Below are 17,867 nucleotides of genomic sequence, written 5' to 3'. Positions count from 1 at the left end.
GTTAGTGAAATCCTGCGGTATTCCTGCCACCGCATATAGTCATATAGGAAATTATAAATTTGCACATGGCCAAGAATAATGGCATTGACTTTCAGCTTTTAATACAAAACCAGCCAGATGTGTAACACTTATTTCAAAATATTATATTTCAAAATAATGTTGTGCGGTGTTGTAAGTTTTCTACAGCTTTAAAGCAATAATATAAGATTTCTGTTAAATTTTTTATTTTATTCTTTACTAAAAAATTATGAAATAATATTAGTAACAAAAAATTAAATGTCAGGAAGGTTTTCTGGTCAATCTAAGCTAAGTGGTTAAATTAATGAAATCCACTTCTATCTTGGTCACTTGACTGTGTAGTTCTATGGAGAGACATTTGACAGATTCTAATTAACTGGAAGTTGGGACATTATAAGGGTTGGAAAAATAAATCATTAAAAAGAACTAGAAGGATGTGATATTTTGGACAAAGGTTGCAAATGAATGTACAGATTGTACACATCACTATAGTTTTCAGCAAGGTTCTTCAGTGGTCTGCCGAGTCGGTGCTGTTTACAGCGTTAACACAGAAGTGGGGTTCTGATTGGCAAATTGAATCCTGTTGGCACTTCATTCGCTTATCAAGCTGCATAGCAATGCGTGACCTAGTCTTTTTACGCAATAATCAGGAAGAGCAGTCGGACACCGCTGAAGTAATTTGTTGAATACTATAATCAGTGAGTAACCAATCAGCAAAAACAAACAAACAAACAACTCCATGATACACAATGTTGGTAACCACAGCCCGTCCCCCAAAAGCAGACCACCTTGCTTACGGGTGCACTACACCAAATCCTTCCGCATTTGGTGTAACCCTTCATAGTTCGGTAAAAATAGCACCTATCACGAAATATATCGGCGTCCCCGAGGGAACCAAATTTGAGTGACTCTTGGTTGTTTTGATAAAAAGATAGAATAGGAGCTCAACATTACATATCTGTTCAGAAAATTTTCTGAATCGAATGTGCATGGGTAATAGGCCCTCGGAACAATATCATGGCCGGAACTGGTAAGGAGGCGGCGTGTCGGCTGAAATTCGGGATGGCGCTGTTCAGGAGTTCGTATCTCTCAAGTTTGTCTTAACTTGTCCCGAAAAATTAAATTTAAATAAAAGTTTAATCTTTATTTAAGACATTGGTTTGATCAAAATATTAAAAATGTTGTTACATGGGGTAGAAAAACAAACTTACTTTCTTGTATTTTCCGTGTATTTCAATGGGACGATTATTTAGTGGTGTGTGCCCTTGAAGACTCATTTTTAAATGCTATGGACATGATTAATACCTGATTTTAAGTGCCAAAAAGTTGAGATTTTTGACTGAAACTGATGTCTTTGCAAAGAAAAAAAGTCTGTTTTTCTATTTCCGTCTACAAATACGCGATTTCATTCTTAAACGCATACGAAATTAGCTTCAAAAGCGCAAGTTCCGTCCGATTGACAATTTAAGACCGTGCTTGAAATTGAGCTATTTTGGTCCCAATATCATAGAAGTGGTCACTTTTGGTTATCTCGGTGGTGAAAAATGAAACATCTTTGGAATTATTTTGATGCAAAATGTAATTATAAGATCAAAACTCAATTATAACCGTTTTGAAAATAATCACTGAACCTTTAATTGGGTCTCAATAGACATTTAAAGTCAAAGCATACAATATTATGGCCTAATGATGACAAAATAACGGCATTTTTATCTCATGACCAAATGTTCAATTCCCAAGAGAGAAATTTATCAATTAATTCTAATGATGGGGTTTCTTAATTTTAGATCTTGCAAAAATAATACACATAACTTGGAAATTTAACATTTTAGAGTGTCAAATTACCGTTCTATCTACCCATAACACCCCCAAACTTAAGGCATATGCCTATTGACACGCCCTTAATCTAAGAGGGGGGGGGGGGGTGAAATGATCACATGTCGCTTTTCGGTCATGTTAAATTTGTGATTGTACATATATTTTTGTAAACAAAGTCACTTTCCTGATGTTAATGGGATTATAAATACAGTTTAACATGGTCAAAATGTTGTTGCTCTGGCCCTTGAATGCTGAAAATTGCGAAAAGTATCATATTTTCACTCAGTCCGAGCTTGTTTGGAGCCCTGTTTTATAACTTTGGAGTGACTAGCGATAAAAAGCAATTACACTTTTTTAGGATGTTGACCACTGATTCCAAAAATAAAGAATATCAAAAATATTTTTTCTTATAAGGGTGCACTACACCAAATCCTTCCGCATTTGGTGTAACCCTTCATAGTTCGGTAAAAATAGCACCTATGCGAAATATATCGGCGTCCGAGGAACCAAATTTGAGTGACTCTTGGTTGTTTTGATAAAAAAGATAGAATAGTCGAATGTGCATGGGTAATAGGCCCTCGGAACAATATCATGGCCGGAACTGGTAAGGAGGCGAGCGTGTCGGCTGAAATTCGGGATGGCGCTGTTCAGGAGTTCAGTATCTCTCAAGTTTGTCTTAACTTGTCCCGAAAAATTAAATTTAAATAAAAGTTTAATCTTTATTTAAGACATTGGTTTGATCAAAATATTAAAAATGTTGTTACATGGGGTAGAAAAACAAACTTACTTTCTTGTATTTTCCGTGTATTTCAATGGGACGATTATTTAGTGGTGTGTGCCCTTACCTGTAATAAATTTAGCCTGACCTCTGGTGATTCTATGCATGTGATGAGCCTAAGTATAAGATCCATCATAGCCGATGTGCCTAGATGATTGAGAAGGACCCCAATGCTGTCTTCTTTACTCTTCATGTGTTGTACTACCACTTCAGGTCGTCTGGCCAGCAGCGAGCCCACGGTTTTACTGACAAAACTGGCTAGAAGAGGATTCAGCGGTGGATCGCCGTCTAGAAAGCCCCATAATTTACTCAATGCCGGCTAAATAAAGAATAAAGACAGAGATTAAAATTAATTTACAGTCAAAAATGAGACTTATTTTCTGGTTAACAAAACGTCGGCAATAATTTCAAATTTTTCTAAAACATTTCAATATGTAAGTTTTATAACAATTAAAGGAGTATTTCGTGATCCTAGCATCCTCTTTTTGACATTTTTCAGTAGATATCCACAAAAAAGCTTATTCACAAAATTTCAGTTGCTTCCGATTTTGCGTTTGCGAGTTATGCATGATTATGTGTATTACACTGCTCCAGAGGCCACTATTGTAATTTCGTTCTGGTATACCAGAACTAAATTCAAATTTGACGATATTTTTGCTAAACGAATTAATCTGCAAGACATTTTTGATACATAAACATTATGTAGCCAGAGGTTTCCAGTGGTAACAAAATCTTAACTTTTTTTTGAGAAAAGTGGAGGGATGAGGCTGTGGATCACGAAATTCCCTTTTAAGTATCACAACTTCCGACACAAGTTAGTCTTTCATACATGTACACAAATCATCTGTGTCATGTTTTTTTTTACATGATCAATGTTTCTATAGAATAATAGATGAGAGATTTTTTTCTTTAAATAGTTTGTCTATGAGCCACAATGTCAAGTTGACAATCTTAATTACGACTGCATCTTGCAGCTGGGGTTCCTCCGGACCCCTAGCGAGTTAGGAGCTTGGAATCCCGACTGCCCTGCACACATTACCAGACATTATCAGTAAGAGGGCAATCAACACTGTACCAATATTAAGTTAGAATACTATGACACAAACATCAAAGTTTTGACATCTTTATAATGTCTGAGTTACATGGTGCATTGAAGTACTTTCATTTTATGCTCATCTCTCGTTAGGATAAACCCTTTCAGTTACACTTCCTCTATTCCACTATTTCTATTTTAAGCTCTTCCTTCAAATAGGATTGCAGCATGAAATTTTCAACAGGTTATTATTTTCACACTTTTAGTGATCAGATAATTTCAAAACTGCTCATTTAAAACCCGCAAAAATACTTTTTACGCAGGCTTTAACGTGTAGCGTTTCAAACATTGAAAACAAGAAACCAGGACAATTGCTCAAAATGGTAAAAATTGTGAAAAATATTCATTCCGCTGAAATATCCGCTAGCATTACAGTATGCTTGCTGTGCTCTGCAGACCCAATGTACATAAAGCATTTCAGAATCAATACTTTGAAACAATTCTGTGACGTACATTGTACAGACCCATTATTATTGCATTTCAAGAGCTTCTTGCATTCAATCTCTGCTTGAACTGTACATGTACAACTTATGTATTCTACAATGCAGTATATGAATTATGTTATTTTTCCTTGAAAATGTCCAAATTTGGGTAACTCTACACAAAAAACAATGTAGATGATACAGATTTTTGCCGGCAAAATCCGAACCGTCTATGCCCTCCCTTCTCAGTTGGTAAAACAACTGTTTGTAGAGGGCAAAATTTTATCAAGTTTTTCATGAGAAAGATAATACATAAATCTACACCTACAGCATGCAGGTAAACCTGACCCCATTACTGGTGAGGTCAGAAGGAAAGAAAAAAGATCACTCAGGCATGCAAAACCTGTGATTCAGCAAGTTTATTAATTACTAACACAGTGCCTATTTTTATTCACTTGAAAATACAGAATTGCAAAAACTGTGTGACACGAATAAATTGTGCTTTACACTACAGTAATGGAGTAATGTACATGTAGACAAGTCCTTTTTTACGTTTTGCGTGATCAATCCTTTTCAAAAATTTACGCTTTCATTTTTATTCCATCATTCCATTAGTACTATTAATTATTCAAGTGTGTAAAAATTCATGAGGGTCCCTACCATCAGGCATGAGAATGACTTTTTTGAAAACTGCCTGAAAAAGCGTGTGAATTCTGCCTTAAGGGATGGGTATGAACGCTTGGACAGTATTTATTGTGGGACATTAGAGCACATCAGACATATCGAATTGCATTCTGAGTACTAAGAATGTCCTTCTGATATCAAATAATTTTGATTTTTTGAAATTCGCAATGTAATACACATTTTATGGCAAATGATTAAAATTGATATTTTTGATATATAACAGTACTCGAAGTAAACTTAAATCTGATGATATATACTTAAAGTGTATGTAAGTGGGATGAAAAGCCGACGATCAATTGAAAATTTTGACCTTTCGTATTGAAGATATGGATTTTTTCCCAAAACACCAAAATAAAATTAGGCCTTTTTGGGAAAAAATCCATATCTTCAAAATGAAAGGTCAAAATTTTCAATTGATCGTCGGCTTTTCCTCCCAGCTACATACACTTTAAGATATATATGATCATTAGATTTATAAAATTTACTTCGAGGACTGTTATATATCAAAAATGTGAAAAATATCAAATTTTAATAATTTGTCATAAAATTGGTATTATATCGTGAATTTCAAAAAATGAAAATTATTTGATATCACAAAGATATTTTTCGTATTCAGAATGCAATTCGATATGTCTGATGTGCTCTCATGTCCCACAAAAGATACTGTCGAAACGCTCAAAACGCCCATTCCAGATCCCTTAAAGGCCGAAAACTGGCTTTAAAAAATATAATAATAATGCATAAATTTGGACAACAAATCTGCCTCAATTCAGGCAAAAGCCTGAAAATTCTCATGTCCGCTACAATGGGTTTTTCCAGTTGAAATCCATACACCCCCAATCTTAATCCCCTATAGTTACCAATTCATGTAACCCCCATTTGAAATTTGCACTCCCTGTGTGGAAGATTAAGGACATGTCTTTCATTCGGGGTCTAAGGATTTCAACTGGTATAGACCAATTTCAGACCTAAGTGCAGGGGTTGCCGAAACATTTCCGCCCAAATCACAGGTCAAATACGGTAATCAAAAAGTTGCTCAATTTTCCTCGTACACATTGGTTTCTATGGGACAAGAAACTACCAAAAGTTACGAGGTCCTATAGCGAAAAGTCACACAATTTGTTTGCTATGGGGCAGAAAATGGCAAAGAGTAAGGATATCTTTACAAGTCTCTCCAACTGTGCAGTTCGCACCCAATTAAAACAAACAACCCTTCAAAAATTTGGCTTCTTGTGCATACTGATCATTAAACAATGTTTAATCTAAATACTTCTGTAGCATGACTTTTAATTGGCTTACATGTATGGCATTGTGCAGATATTCTTCATACTTGTTAGAATCTGATTTTCAAAACTGGCCCCTGTGAGAATCTTTCAGCACTTAATATTTCCTCTGTGTACACAAATAGCACTTCGACACACACTGTTTATAATCCACCCCCCCCCCCCCTTTCCCCCACTAAACTTTTAAAAATAGTATGGTTACATGCATATTCCTGCAACAATGTGCTGTTTTAAAAGGTCAGATGATCAAACTTTATAATCACTTTAAATATCAACTTATCTTTCACGTCATGCCTGAAAACACATTCAGTACCAGTAGTGTCAATGCGATATTCCATTTCAAATCCATAAATCCCCTATGGAAGACAATACCTTAATCTGCCACACAGGGGTGTGAAGAGCCACCCATTCAGATAAACTCATTTGATATTCACACTCCCTGTGTATAGGTTAAGGCTACGTCTTTAAATCATTTTCATTAAATACAGCTAGAATCCATGAACACTTGTCTCTTTGACCTCTCAAACGATAAACAATCAGCGCTCTTAAAATATGTGGCAAAAATCCCCAAAACTAAATTCCCTGAGTTTTCCCTGATTTTGGCTGTTTTCCTGTCTGGAAATGGATTTCTTATTTCCCTGAGTAGCTGTGAACCCTGCTACATGTATAAAATTAACTTTGCAAAATAGGTTAAGGGGGTACTACACCCCTCGATAAATGTGTGTCTATTTTTGCATTTTTCTCAAAAACTAATAACACAGTGGTAACAAAAGTTATGTATATTATTGGGGCAAGGTATTCAATTAAATACACTGGAATTTCAGTGACCCAAGACAAGCAGTTTGTTATTTATGACCAGAAATAAGGTACCGCTAGGATGTACCTCGCTTTTCTATCATATATACTGAACCGCTTGTCTTGAGTCACTGAAATTTCAGTGTAGTAATTGATTCCTTGCTAATAATATACATAACTTTTGTTACCAGTGTGTAATTATTTTTTTTTTTTTTTGCAAAAATAGTCACAAATTTACCACATGGGTGTAGTACCCCCTTAAATCAACACACAAAGTTGATGTTAAGTCACCCTGGGCTTAACTGACTGTGTTTATTTCCCAGAAATGCCAGTGATTTGCCAAAAATAAATTTCTGCAAATATATACGGACAATTACAAGCCAGAGGGAGTGGTCCCTTTTAGATACAAAATTGTAATTTATTGGCCGTTTTCCCGAATTTTTTTAAAAAATCAACCAAAAATGATTGTAGCACTTCAGCTCTAGGTCCAGGAACTCTCCAAATCCAAAAAAAATAATAATAAAAAAACTATCAAAATTTGGAGAGCCGAATAAATTCCGAAAATTGGCATCTCTGATTCCCAGTAAATTGCAAACCCTGAATAGAATTGTTATTTTTGCATGATATTCTTTCCACACACACAGCACAAGTTAGTAGAATCTATGAACCAGTAACTAGTAAGAACATACCTCTGAATCTGCGAGTTTATCAGATATGGCAGCGACATCGGATGTGAGGACCTCGCATGCCACATTGGGGAGCTTGTATTGGTGGATCATGCTTACCTCCGTGTCGGCCAATTTATCTGAGATAGCGGCCACATCGGATGTCAGCACCTCGCATGCCATGTTGGGATGCTTGTACTGGGCGCTCTCCTCGGCGTCATCTGTGGGATTCTCTGTGATGAGACGCACAAGTTCCTCTATGATGTCTGTTTGCACCATGCTGTGAAGTGAATGAAGATACATTCCTGCGATAATTACCTTAAACATGGTAATCAACTTTGATAGTTGATATGTTTACATCGTGTCAGCTTACTGGTTTCAGGTTAGTATGACATTGCAGGCTTCTACACATTTATAATCATATTGGAGGCTTCTACATGTTTCATAACAACATCAATATGTTTACTTTTATAGTATTAGTATGTCTCAAGACTTTTTTTTTTATATGAAGATTTAAAATTCAATGTATAATCCCAAACTCCAAACCAAACAGTCAAAATAAGCTTGAGATGCAAAAACATTCAAAAAACAGTCACCGGTGTTTTACACATAATGCTTTAAAGAAGACATACTTTTACCAATATTTTTCATTAAATAAAAATTGAGAGAACAAATTAAATTGGCTATTTCTGAGAGACAAAATATGTGCACCAAAAAGAACACTTGCAGCAGCTTTAAGATAACGTCACATACTTTATTTTGCCTTACCAGTTAGGTCCAACAAAAGGATTACTTAGGACTGAGCTAAATATTTTTATCTCGCAAAACAAAACATTCTTTACTTGATCAAATTTGGCATAAATCTAGATTTACCGCACTAGGTTCTAGACTAGATCAGGGTAAGGGTCATAATTTAGGGTATTCCACAATTTAGTTATGCACATATATTTTTTCTGATATTCAAAGGTCAGTCCACAGTATATTTGTAAACATATATTGGGGTTAAAGAACTGTGTCTTTTCTTGTGAGTTCAAAGTACTTACAAATCTATGAGTTTCTTATTTTGTGCCTTGCATTCCTGGAGGACATCATCTTCATCCAGGAGTTCAATAAGAGTCACATCCTGCAAAGAGTAAAGAACAAATTTATAGATAATAAATTCATCCCCCGAAACACAATGTTGTCCCTAGACTCGTACTGTACTATTGTCTTTAACAATATCAACACCTTATTAGGGGCACGCATTGTATGCATGTTAATTAGAGAAAATTTGAACAAATATAATATTAGTCTTCGATCACATCCTTCATGTAAAAGAACACAGAATTTGGTGTTGTATGATGGGTGTTATAAGCTTTATTCCGTCCACTTTTGAATCCATTTACAGTTTACACAAAGGATACAAAACTGCCTGTAAAACATAGTCATTACCAGTGGCGTACAATGGCTGCTCCTAACCCGGGGGGCTGAAGAAAATTAAATTTTGCCACCCCTTCCCCAACAGCCCAAAAAGGTTGACCTAACTTTTTTTTTGGTGGTTTGAAAAAGTGAAGAACAAAAAAAAAAAAAAAAGGATTTTAGGCACTAGCGCCCTAAAAGCAACACATTTTGTTGTATAGTACCATTTTTTCAAAAAATTTTAGACTCTTTCAAATGTTCCCGCCTTTTTTCTTTACTAATTCTTTTTGCAGCCTTCTTCGTTTTTGCACGCCCCTGATTTTACCCCTGGGGCTCACACCAAAAGCCCCCCCAAAATATGCGCATGATTACAAAATTCTAAAACACTTGTTGATACCATAATGTGTGGCTTGCTGTAAATCCACAGATGTCCATGTAGGTGAAAACAAAGTATTCTTTCACTGTGACAGTGACTGAAAGTAGAGGTTAATGACTGCACATCAGAACAAAGCCAAGGTCATTCACCTCAATCATCATAACCATCACTTTTCTGGGCTTTTTTTTTCATTCCATCTGTATCATCTTTGAAAATTTGAAAAAAGAATTCAATTTTTACTTTACATTTCACTTTCCTGCAAAAAGACAGAAAAGCTGATTTTGGGACATTTATAATTGCTACCAACCATTGCACTTGTCGTACAATGTGCAATTTATGGTAGTTGCATGCACGTAAATTGTTCGTTCACATAGGTAGTACATACATACGCAGTCCAACTCATTAAACAGTGCACAATTCTGTAGTTACCACATTACATGCGGAGGTCAGGATGATATCAATAACCGGTATTTATGTCCACATATTTACAAATGAGGATTACATTCATGATGTCATAAATATGATGAATAAGACTTGTAAACGCATCGTTCAATGGCTATTGAAAATTCAAATTAATTTTCTAGCTGTCCTTTTGCATGTACTGTATTTTAAATGGTTATTTTTGCGTATATATTTTGTCCCGATTTCCAACACAGAAGACATTGATTTTGTGTGTGTTGATATTTTTGCAAAATTCATGCCTTACCAAAATGAAAACAAGTTGCGATATAGGCCTAACCTCTATTCTCGTAATTCAAAAATAAAACTTTTTAGTTAGTAGAAAAGGCTGTATGTTCATTGATATTCATTTCTAGGGCCAGGCCACTGAGACCAGTACAGTGCACATATGGACAACTAATTACGGTACCAAGTTTCTTCTAAAAATATACTGTGACAGGACAGCTGCTTATATTACCATTAGTCTGATTGAACTGTCAGCATTCTGCCATTCTCTTCCTCAAGTTATCACATACTGACCTACAATGAACGCATATTGTCATTGATGTGACATCACTGGGGTTTGGGTATTTACAATACTAATGCAAGTCTGCATTCTTGACACAGGTTGAATGACAATTTATATGTTATGTATGTCAACCTACAAGCCATGACCTCACCACAGATCCTGGAAAGAACTTGCCAGGATCTTTGAGTGAAGATCAGAAAAATTGAACAAGTTTCGCTTTGGTTTGGACTTGCACATTATTTTTTGGCTTCCTTTTCTCTTGATTCACACTCTACATCGCAGTGCAAAACAGCAATGCAATGCTGCGATGCTTTTAAAACATTGCAGCATGGCGCAATAAAATTTAAAACACTGCAACGATAATATCGCGACATCACGGCCGCAATGTGGAGTCTGCATCTCCATTTATGGTCAATTTGCCGACCTTCATTTTCCAGCAGAAAATCAAAAGCATGCATGGCCACATATTGCAGTGTGATGAGAAAAAGTTGAACAAAATTCAACTGTCATTGCCGACAAAATTTACCACTGTGCGATGAGAGTTTCCACCGCCAAGCTTGTAACAATCTGGCTCATAATTACTTCCAAATAATTTCCAAAAACTAATCATCCAATTGTATAATGCAGTGCACCAGTCACTACACGCTTATTTGCTAACTTCAAATGCACATGAGGTATTTTCTGGTGCTCCTACTAGTGTGTTGCACGCAAACTTCTTGAATGCAGTTTTTATACATACATGTATCACATTCTGTAATTTTTAACACTGTGAGCATAGACCCTTCCTTTCTAGAGTCTATGCTGTGAGCAGGCTCTTATTGGGGCATGGGCAGTGGGTGCTTAATCATAGACTCTATGGCTTAATGGAAGGAATACAGGACACTGCCAGTGTAAAAATATTCATGCAAATATTTTCACTTCGTTGTTTCATGTAGGTCATCAGGTCAGTGTGCCCTAATTTGTATTACTGACGCACCAATGTTAATGTCAGCAGACGCTTGCTCTACCTCATCTTCAGTGTCTCTACCCACTGCTGTGTCTCCACATATGTCCTAGCTCAACTCAGCTGACATTCAATTGTAAAGATTACATCTTTATTGATCAATTAAACATAGTGCCATTCTCCTTGTAAAATTCAAGTTGAAGTTTAGCTCATTGTGCATGTAGCCATGTTAAAACATGAAAAAGCATAATAAAAGTAGCGTCTTCTAAACACTGATTATTCATTCCTTGATTTCATTCATTTTTATACTAACTTCCATCATGACTAAAAACACAAATCACATCAAAACTGCAACAAAAACAAATACACATGGAGGAGGCACAACTAAAAAGGCAGTCACTTGCCGTGCCCTCTAATGAAATTGCCGTGGGTGCCCCAGCCCTGCCCCTTTATTATATAATCATCTATCTATGTTTGTGTGTGTTTTCTTCACTTTTGAGAAATTGCCTTGGTGCCCTTCTCAAATTTGCAACAGTTGCCATGATGCCCTCTTGAAATATTACAAACTGCTGTGCTGCCTTGCCTTTTCAGTGAAAATCCAAGGCAATTATCAACTTGCCCTAAAAAGTTGCAGTGCCCTTCAGATCCTTAATTCGAGGGCTGTCACTATCATCAGCAATCAGTTGACAGTTGTACCAGAAATATTTTGACACTGTACATGTACACGTAAACACATGGTTCATGTGGTACTTTCCAGTCAAATTATAACTGCCATTTTCTAAAATCTATCTTCCTGGTTTTCATACCGAGGGTCAGGGACCAGATAATCTCAAAATCTGTTGACTACTCTATATTTGGCTCCTAAAACCAATGATGACATGTGGACTATGGAATCAATAGTGGCCAGAACCACCTGAACTTTGATATTTATTTGCAAGCCAATCGCTAGGATCCACAACATGCTCATCTATCAGGGAGCAGTTTTTAAACCCCAATACCTTTGCACATTCATTGAATGACCTTTGAAAATTTGGGTACAAAAACTCATACTCTGCAACTTGAGGTCAAATTTGCACTATGATTGTTTAATTGAGGTTATTGAAAGATGCCATTGGGATGAGGCCATTGTGGTCCATAGTGAATGGGTAGTACCAAGATTGTACAATATCACAAACTCAAACTGACATGCATAGAATGTAGTTTATAGCTCAGTTCTAATGAAAATTGTATATATTTATATTAATTAATACAATAAATTAGAGCTGTTTTCATAGTGTGTAATTTGTTTAGGAGAAGAGTGAGAACACAACATTAATATTTAAATAAATATGGATGGACACTGGGGTTTCTGCCACTCAACCATGACAACAAATTTGGGAACCTCATACCTTAGGCTGCTAGATTTAAAATTGCACCTTGATTTTCCAAAAAATGCACAAATGTGCGACTTCCCCCACAAACGTAAAATCTTAAATAAAGTGGTTTGTTTTGTGTACATGTATTATTAGGTGCAAACAACACCTCATGCACACTGTCCTTCAGTTCATTCATAACAAACGTTGCTTTATACTTTCACCCCAAGTGGCATGGCGCATGTGCATTGTAGACAAAAATATGAATACAATGATAATATAATTATCTGGTGAAGCGTCCGTAATCGGTATGGTATGGGAAATTAATTATCGTGCGCTCAGTGTCATACTGGGTGAAGCAATTGCATATTCCTAGCAGCCCTACTCATACCCGCGAAATTTGGTGGGCACAACAAACACGGCAGTCTCCAGAGGAGGGTAAAGTTTGATGGCCAAATATGACCAATTCCAGAACCCATAAAGTTTAAACAGACAAAAAAAATTTTGATCATCAAACTTTACCTCTTTCTGTGCCTACATTAAATTTGTAATTGTATGCCTTTTATGTGCTTTGTGATTCTCATCACTGTTCATATCTGTTGTTTTTGCAGGTTAACATTTCTGTACTCTGTATAATTAGTAATTTTTGGATATCAAACGTTATCTACTTCTAACATCTGTGCCTATATATACATTGGTGATGGGATCAAGCGACATGAGTTGTATGTCAGAATATTGTCTAAACTGAGAAGAAGCCAATAATACTAAATTCATCTTCCTCTGAGCAAAACCAAATTGGCCAGATCTCTGGAACCTTAAGTCCAATTATGATGATTTCCAGCAAAACAAAACTCTGAGAATGACTTGCATTTAAGGGCTGGGGTATGAGCGACCTTGAAGTACAGGTATCTGGAGAAGGGAAGCAACGAGTTACCCCAAATCACAGTGACAGGTAGTGACTGGGCCGCCAAGTGCTAATATATATTTATTGTGGCAGGTTCTTGTTTGTTTTAAATTTTTGGGCGTTTTTCCAAAATTTCATATTTTTGGCGATATTTCAAAAAAAGCGACATGCCAAAGACAAATCTTTTTGCACATACTTTGTTATTGCTAATACAACTCTTTTCTGCATACCTACGTTACAATTCGTTGTGGTGATTTAGTAATATTATAAATTTTGTGACTGCATTTTTTGCGTTTTCGATGCGATTTTAGGCTTACCGTGATTTAACGTTGATATCTGGTCTTGCTCCTTTTATAATTTTACTTTGACCGTCGGCTTTTGTAAATAACAGAATGTAGATTGGCTCTGAATAAGTATCGTAGTCCTCTTGGTGGGTTTTTTCATGATATAATTAGTTTGTATTTTCATGTAACAACCCAAAATCGACCTCTGAATTGGGGTTGAATGCTGTTTCCGAATACCTGTGGACTCAAACAAGTGCACGAGTGGCGACTATGGTTTTATACTTCCGCATTCATGATTGCGTCAACGCCTAATAATATACTTCTTTGTATAGGTTGAGTGTAGCTGGTATTCAACGAATTGGTTACATGTCAATGACCATTAACTTCAGGGATAGATCCTTTGCACGCCTTTCTATCATGCAGTATCTTTACCCACAGACATGTGCCCGTGTCATGTGCCAATATTGCGCAACGTTAAAGATTAATATATATATATTTTTTGACATGGAGAAGAATCTGAATCTGATTTGATACTGTCCAACACTCCTTGGTTGCTTGGCAATGGTAGAAGTAAGCCGGACAGGGTTGTGAGTGCGCAATGCTATTTAATTACTCTCTTAGGTGCTTGTGAAGTTTGGATTTGAAGGTTGCTTTCTTGTCTGTTGAGATTATGTTATATGGAAGACTGTTCCAGTCCACCACTGTCCGCGGGAAGAAAGAGTACTTGAAGCAATCTTTTCTGGCTTGTATTCTCGTGAAGGTAAACTCGTTGGTGTAGCGGGGCGGACGTGTCGTCGGCGCAGGATTTTGTTTACCGGGATGGACAGGTGACCATGCAAAGCTTGATGTAATACTAGCAGTCGTCTCTCTTTTCTTCTCATTGCCAGCGGCTCCCAGTTTAGCTTGGAGATCATTTCTGATGGGCTGCTTGTGTATGAGTAGTCGTTGAAGACGAATCTAGCTCCCCTGCGTTGTATTTTGTCAAGTTGAGAAATTTGTTCCTGGGTGTACGGATCCCACACGGTAGAGCTATATTCAAGGTGGGGTCTGACGAGCGAGTTGAAGGCATTGGCTTTTGTTCTTCGTGAGCATGATGAAATGTTCCTTCTCAAGAAGCCTAGACTTCTGCTAGCTGCAGATTTGACTTTGTTTACATGGAGGTTCCACTTGAGATCATTTTTGATCTCAACCCCCAAATAAGTGTGACTGTTGGTTTCTTGAAGGATGGAATCACCAAGGTGGTATGTGTAGGGCAGTATATTCTTAGCATGTGTCACTGTGTGCTTCTATGGCCGAGTGGTCTAAGGCATTGTGGTTTCTTAGTTGCTGTTCTCAGTGTCGCTTGTTCGAATCCGGCGTCTGTTTCTTTTTCTTATCGCTGATTTATTTTTCCAGCGTAGGTCCTAGAAAAACTAATTTATAATTTCTTTTTGTATTATTTATTTATTTATTTATTTATTTATATTTATATTATATATTTATTTAATGATGTTTTGGGGCTCGAGAGAACGGACACATTAATTAATTAATTAATTAATTAATTAATTAATTTGTTTTATTTATTTATTTTATTTTATTTATTTAATGACGTTTTGGGGCTCGAGAGAACGGACACATTTATTTATTCTCGTGAATGTAAACTCGTTGGTGTAGCGGGACGGACGTGTCGTCGAGCGCAGGATTTTGTTTACCGGGATGGACAGGTGACCATGCAAAGCTTGATGTAATACTAGCAGTCGTCTCTCTTTTCTTCTCATTGCCAGCGGCTCCCAGTTTAGCTTGGAGATCATTTCTGATGGGCTGCTTGTGTATGAGTAGTCGTTGAAGACGAATCTAGCTCCCCTGCGTTGTATTTTGTCAAGTTGAGAAATTTGTTCCTGGGTGTACGGATCCCACACGGTAGAGCTATATTCAAGGTGGGGTCTGACGAGCGAGTTGAAGGCATTGGCTTTTGTTCTTCGTGAGCATGATGAAATGTTCCTTCTCAAGAAGCCTAGACTTCTGCTGGCTGCAGATTTGACTTTGTTTACATGGAGGTTCCACTTGAGATCATTTTTGATCTCAACACCCAAATAAGTGTGACTGTTGGTTTCTTGAAGGATGGAATCACCAAGGTGGTATGTGTAGGGCAGTATATTCTTAGCATGTGTCACTGTGTGCTTCTATGGCCGAGTGGTCTAAGGCATTGTGGTTTCTTAGTTGCTGTTCTCAGTGTCGCTTGTTCGAATCCGAAAGCGTCTGTTTCTTTTTCTTATCGCTGATTTATTTTTCCAGCGTGGGTCCTAGAAAAAATGGTTTATAATTTCTGTTTGTATTATTTATTTATTTATTTATTGATTTATATTTATATTATATATTTATTTAATGATGTTTTGGGGCTCGAGAGAACGGACACATTAATTAATTAATTAATTAATTAATTAATTAATTAATTTGTTTTATTTATTTATTTTATTTTATTTATTTAATGACGTTTTGGGGCTCGAGAGATTTATTTATTTATTATTTTTTTTTTTTTCGATTGATTATTTGATGATTGAGTGAGCAGATTTATCGATTGCTACTTTAGTTGTGGGACTTCTATTAGAGTTTGAATGACATCGTACATTAGTATTGATTTTTCCGTTAAACATTATCAAGAATTAATATCACAGGTTTTATTGCAGATAGGAAGTTGGCTTAGTAATACTATCTGTTGATTCAGAACCGGAAGGTGCCGGGTTCGATTCCCACCTATGTCTATTTTTTTTAAAGACTTGGAAAATTACTGCAGTAAGTTTATTTGGCGCCGATCTCAGTTATTCATTTTCTGATGGCTGTGCCTCTTACAGGCACCCTCCCTCTGGAATCCAAACCACGGTTCGCTCATAACACCTCCCTTAATGAAATAGAAAACTGAATTTTGATTTTGATCAATACCAGACTCATTTAGCTAAGTTGATCGCATCATATTTGTTGTTAGTTGTCTCATTTGCATGATACTGCTAGATGTTTTACTTGTTAAATCCCACACATCAACCTAGTGTAGCTTGCTCTCTTTTTCAATTGTTCGCATATTCTATAGAGCTGGGAGTTTCGGAAATAAGTGCTCCCGTGACCCTATTAAGTTTTTCGGTATTGGTAAATAAAGTTTTGGTAGTCGTAGTCCAAGACAATCAGTGAAATACATGTATGAGCACCTGGGAGGTGCAGTGACACAGTCAAACTTTTACCCGTTATTAGAGCCATAAAAAGACCATAATACAGCTTCAATTTCCATACATTCCAGGTTCGTTTCAGAATACATTCAGGCATGAAAATTTCCGCATTTTTATTTTCCAGTGCTTTTTTTAACACTAAAAAACACGGAAGAGAAGAAAAATTGTGTAATTGAATAAAAATAAATCTCTAAACAAATTGCAGGATGTCAGAAGATCTCTGACTTTTGCAGAACGATCGAAAAACATAATTGCCAACCCCGCTAAGGAGACACATGTTGGGCGCTTTCGTCAGCAAGGGAACATACCCTGGTGAACTTTGTTGTGTGCAGCTTGCAGCGGTTGTCGTTTAGTAGTAGATCTTTTTTTGCTGCGCTCCATGTGCGGCAAAAATCTGGCAACTCCATTGTGATTTCACTTGCGGAAACTGGAGGAAACGGCACGTGTGATCGTAATGGTGTAACCCGTGATTGTATGCATAAGCTTATAGTAACAGTCTCCAGGATCCCGAAATTCTCAGTCGGGACTTCATATCCCAGGACTAAATCCCAACGCTAATATTCAAGGTGAGGTGACCCACTTGTATGATTTCATTATCTATTCTTTTATGGGGTTTATTGTATCCTCTGTTGTACAATGTATATATGTATTCATAATTTGTATCTGATATGATATCACTAAAAAATGAAACTTAATGAAATCTATTCCCGAGTATTCCAAATCTATTTCCAGTCACGTTTTTAAAACATCTAACAAATGCTCGATGTAAAATCAATAATTTTTTCCACCAGACATTCAAATCCAAGATCAAATATTATTGATAATCCATCAGCAAACATTTGTTAGAAGATTAAAATGAATTAAAATAGAATGAAAGGGGGTAACAAGTA

At 36.5% G+C, this 17,867-nt stretch overlaps 1 protein-coding gene across 7 annotated transcripts in view; it reads right to left on the bottom strand.

The window, feature by feature from the left end:
• LOC140139900 (serine/threonine-protein phosphatase 6 regulatory subunit 3-like) overlaps positions 1–17,867 on the bottom strand; it is a 94,880-nt gene that overhangs the window by 63,835 nt on the left and 13,178 nt on the right. For 4 of the 7 annotated variants that reach the window (XM_072161670.1, XM_072161667.1, XM_072161668.1 and 1 more), the window contains exons 3-5: positions 8,600–8,679; positions 7,581–7,836; positions 2,682–2,933 (exon numbers count right to left, since the gene is read on the bottom strand). In XM_072161670.1, the coding sequence (XP_072017771.1) occupies positions 2,682–2,933; positions 7,581–7,836; positions 8,600–8,679 (588 nt within the window). The remainder of the gene's footprint in view (positions 1–2,681; positions 2,934–7,580; positions 7,837–8,599; positions 8,680–17,867) is intronic. The other 3 variants (XM_072161671.1, XM_072161672.1, XM_072161673.1) reach the window with 1 other exon arrangement.

Source organism: Amphiura filiformis, chromosome 18 (assembly GCF_039555335.1).
Source record: "Amphiura filiformis chromosome 18, Afil_fr2py, whole genome shotgun sequence".
NCBI lineage: Eukaryota > Metazoa > Echinodermata > Ophiuroidea > Amphilepidida > Amphiuridae > Amphiura > Amphiura filiformis.
Note: the sequence above shows the minus strand (reverse complement) of the source record. Positions and strands in the feature narration are given on the sequence as shown.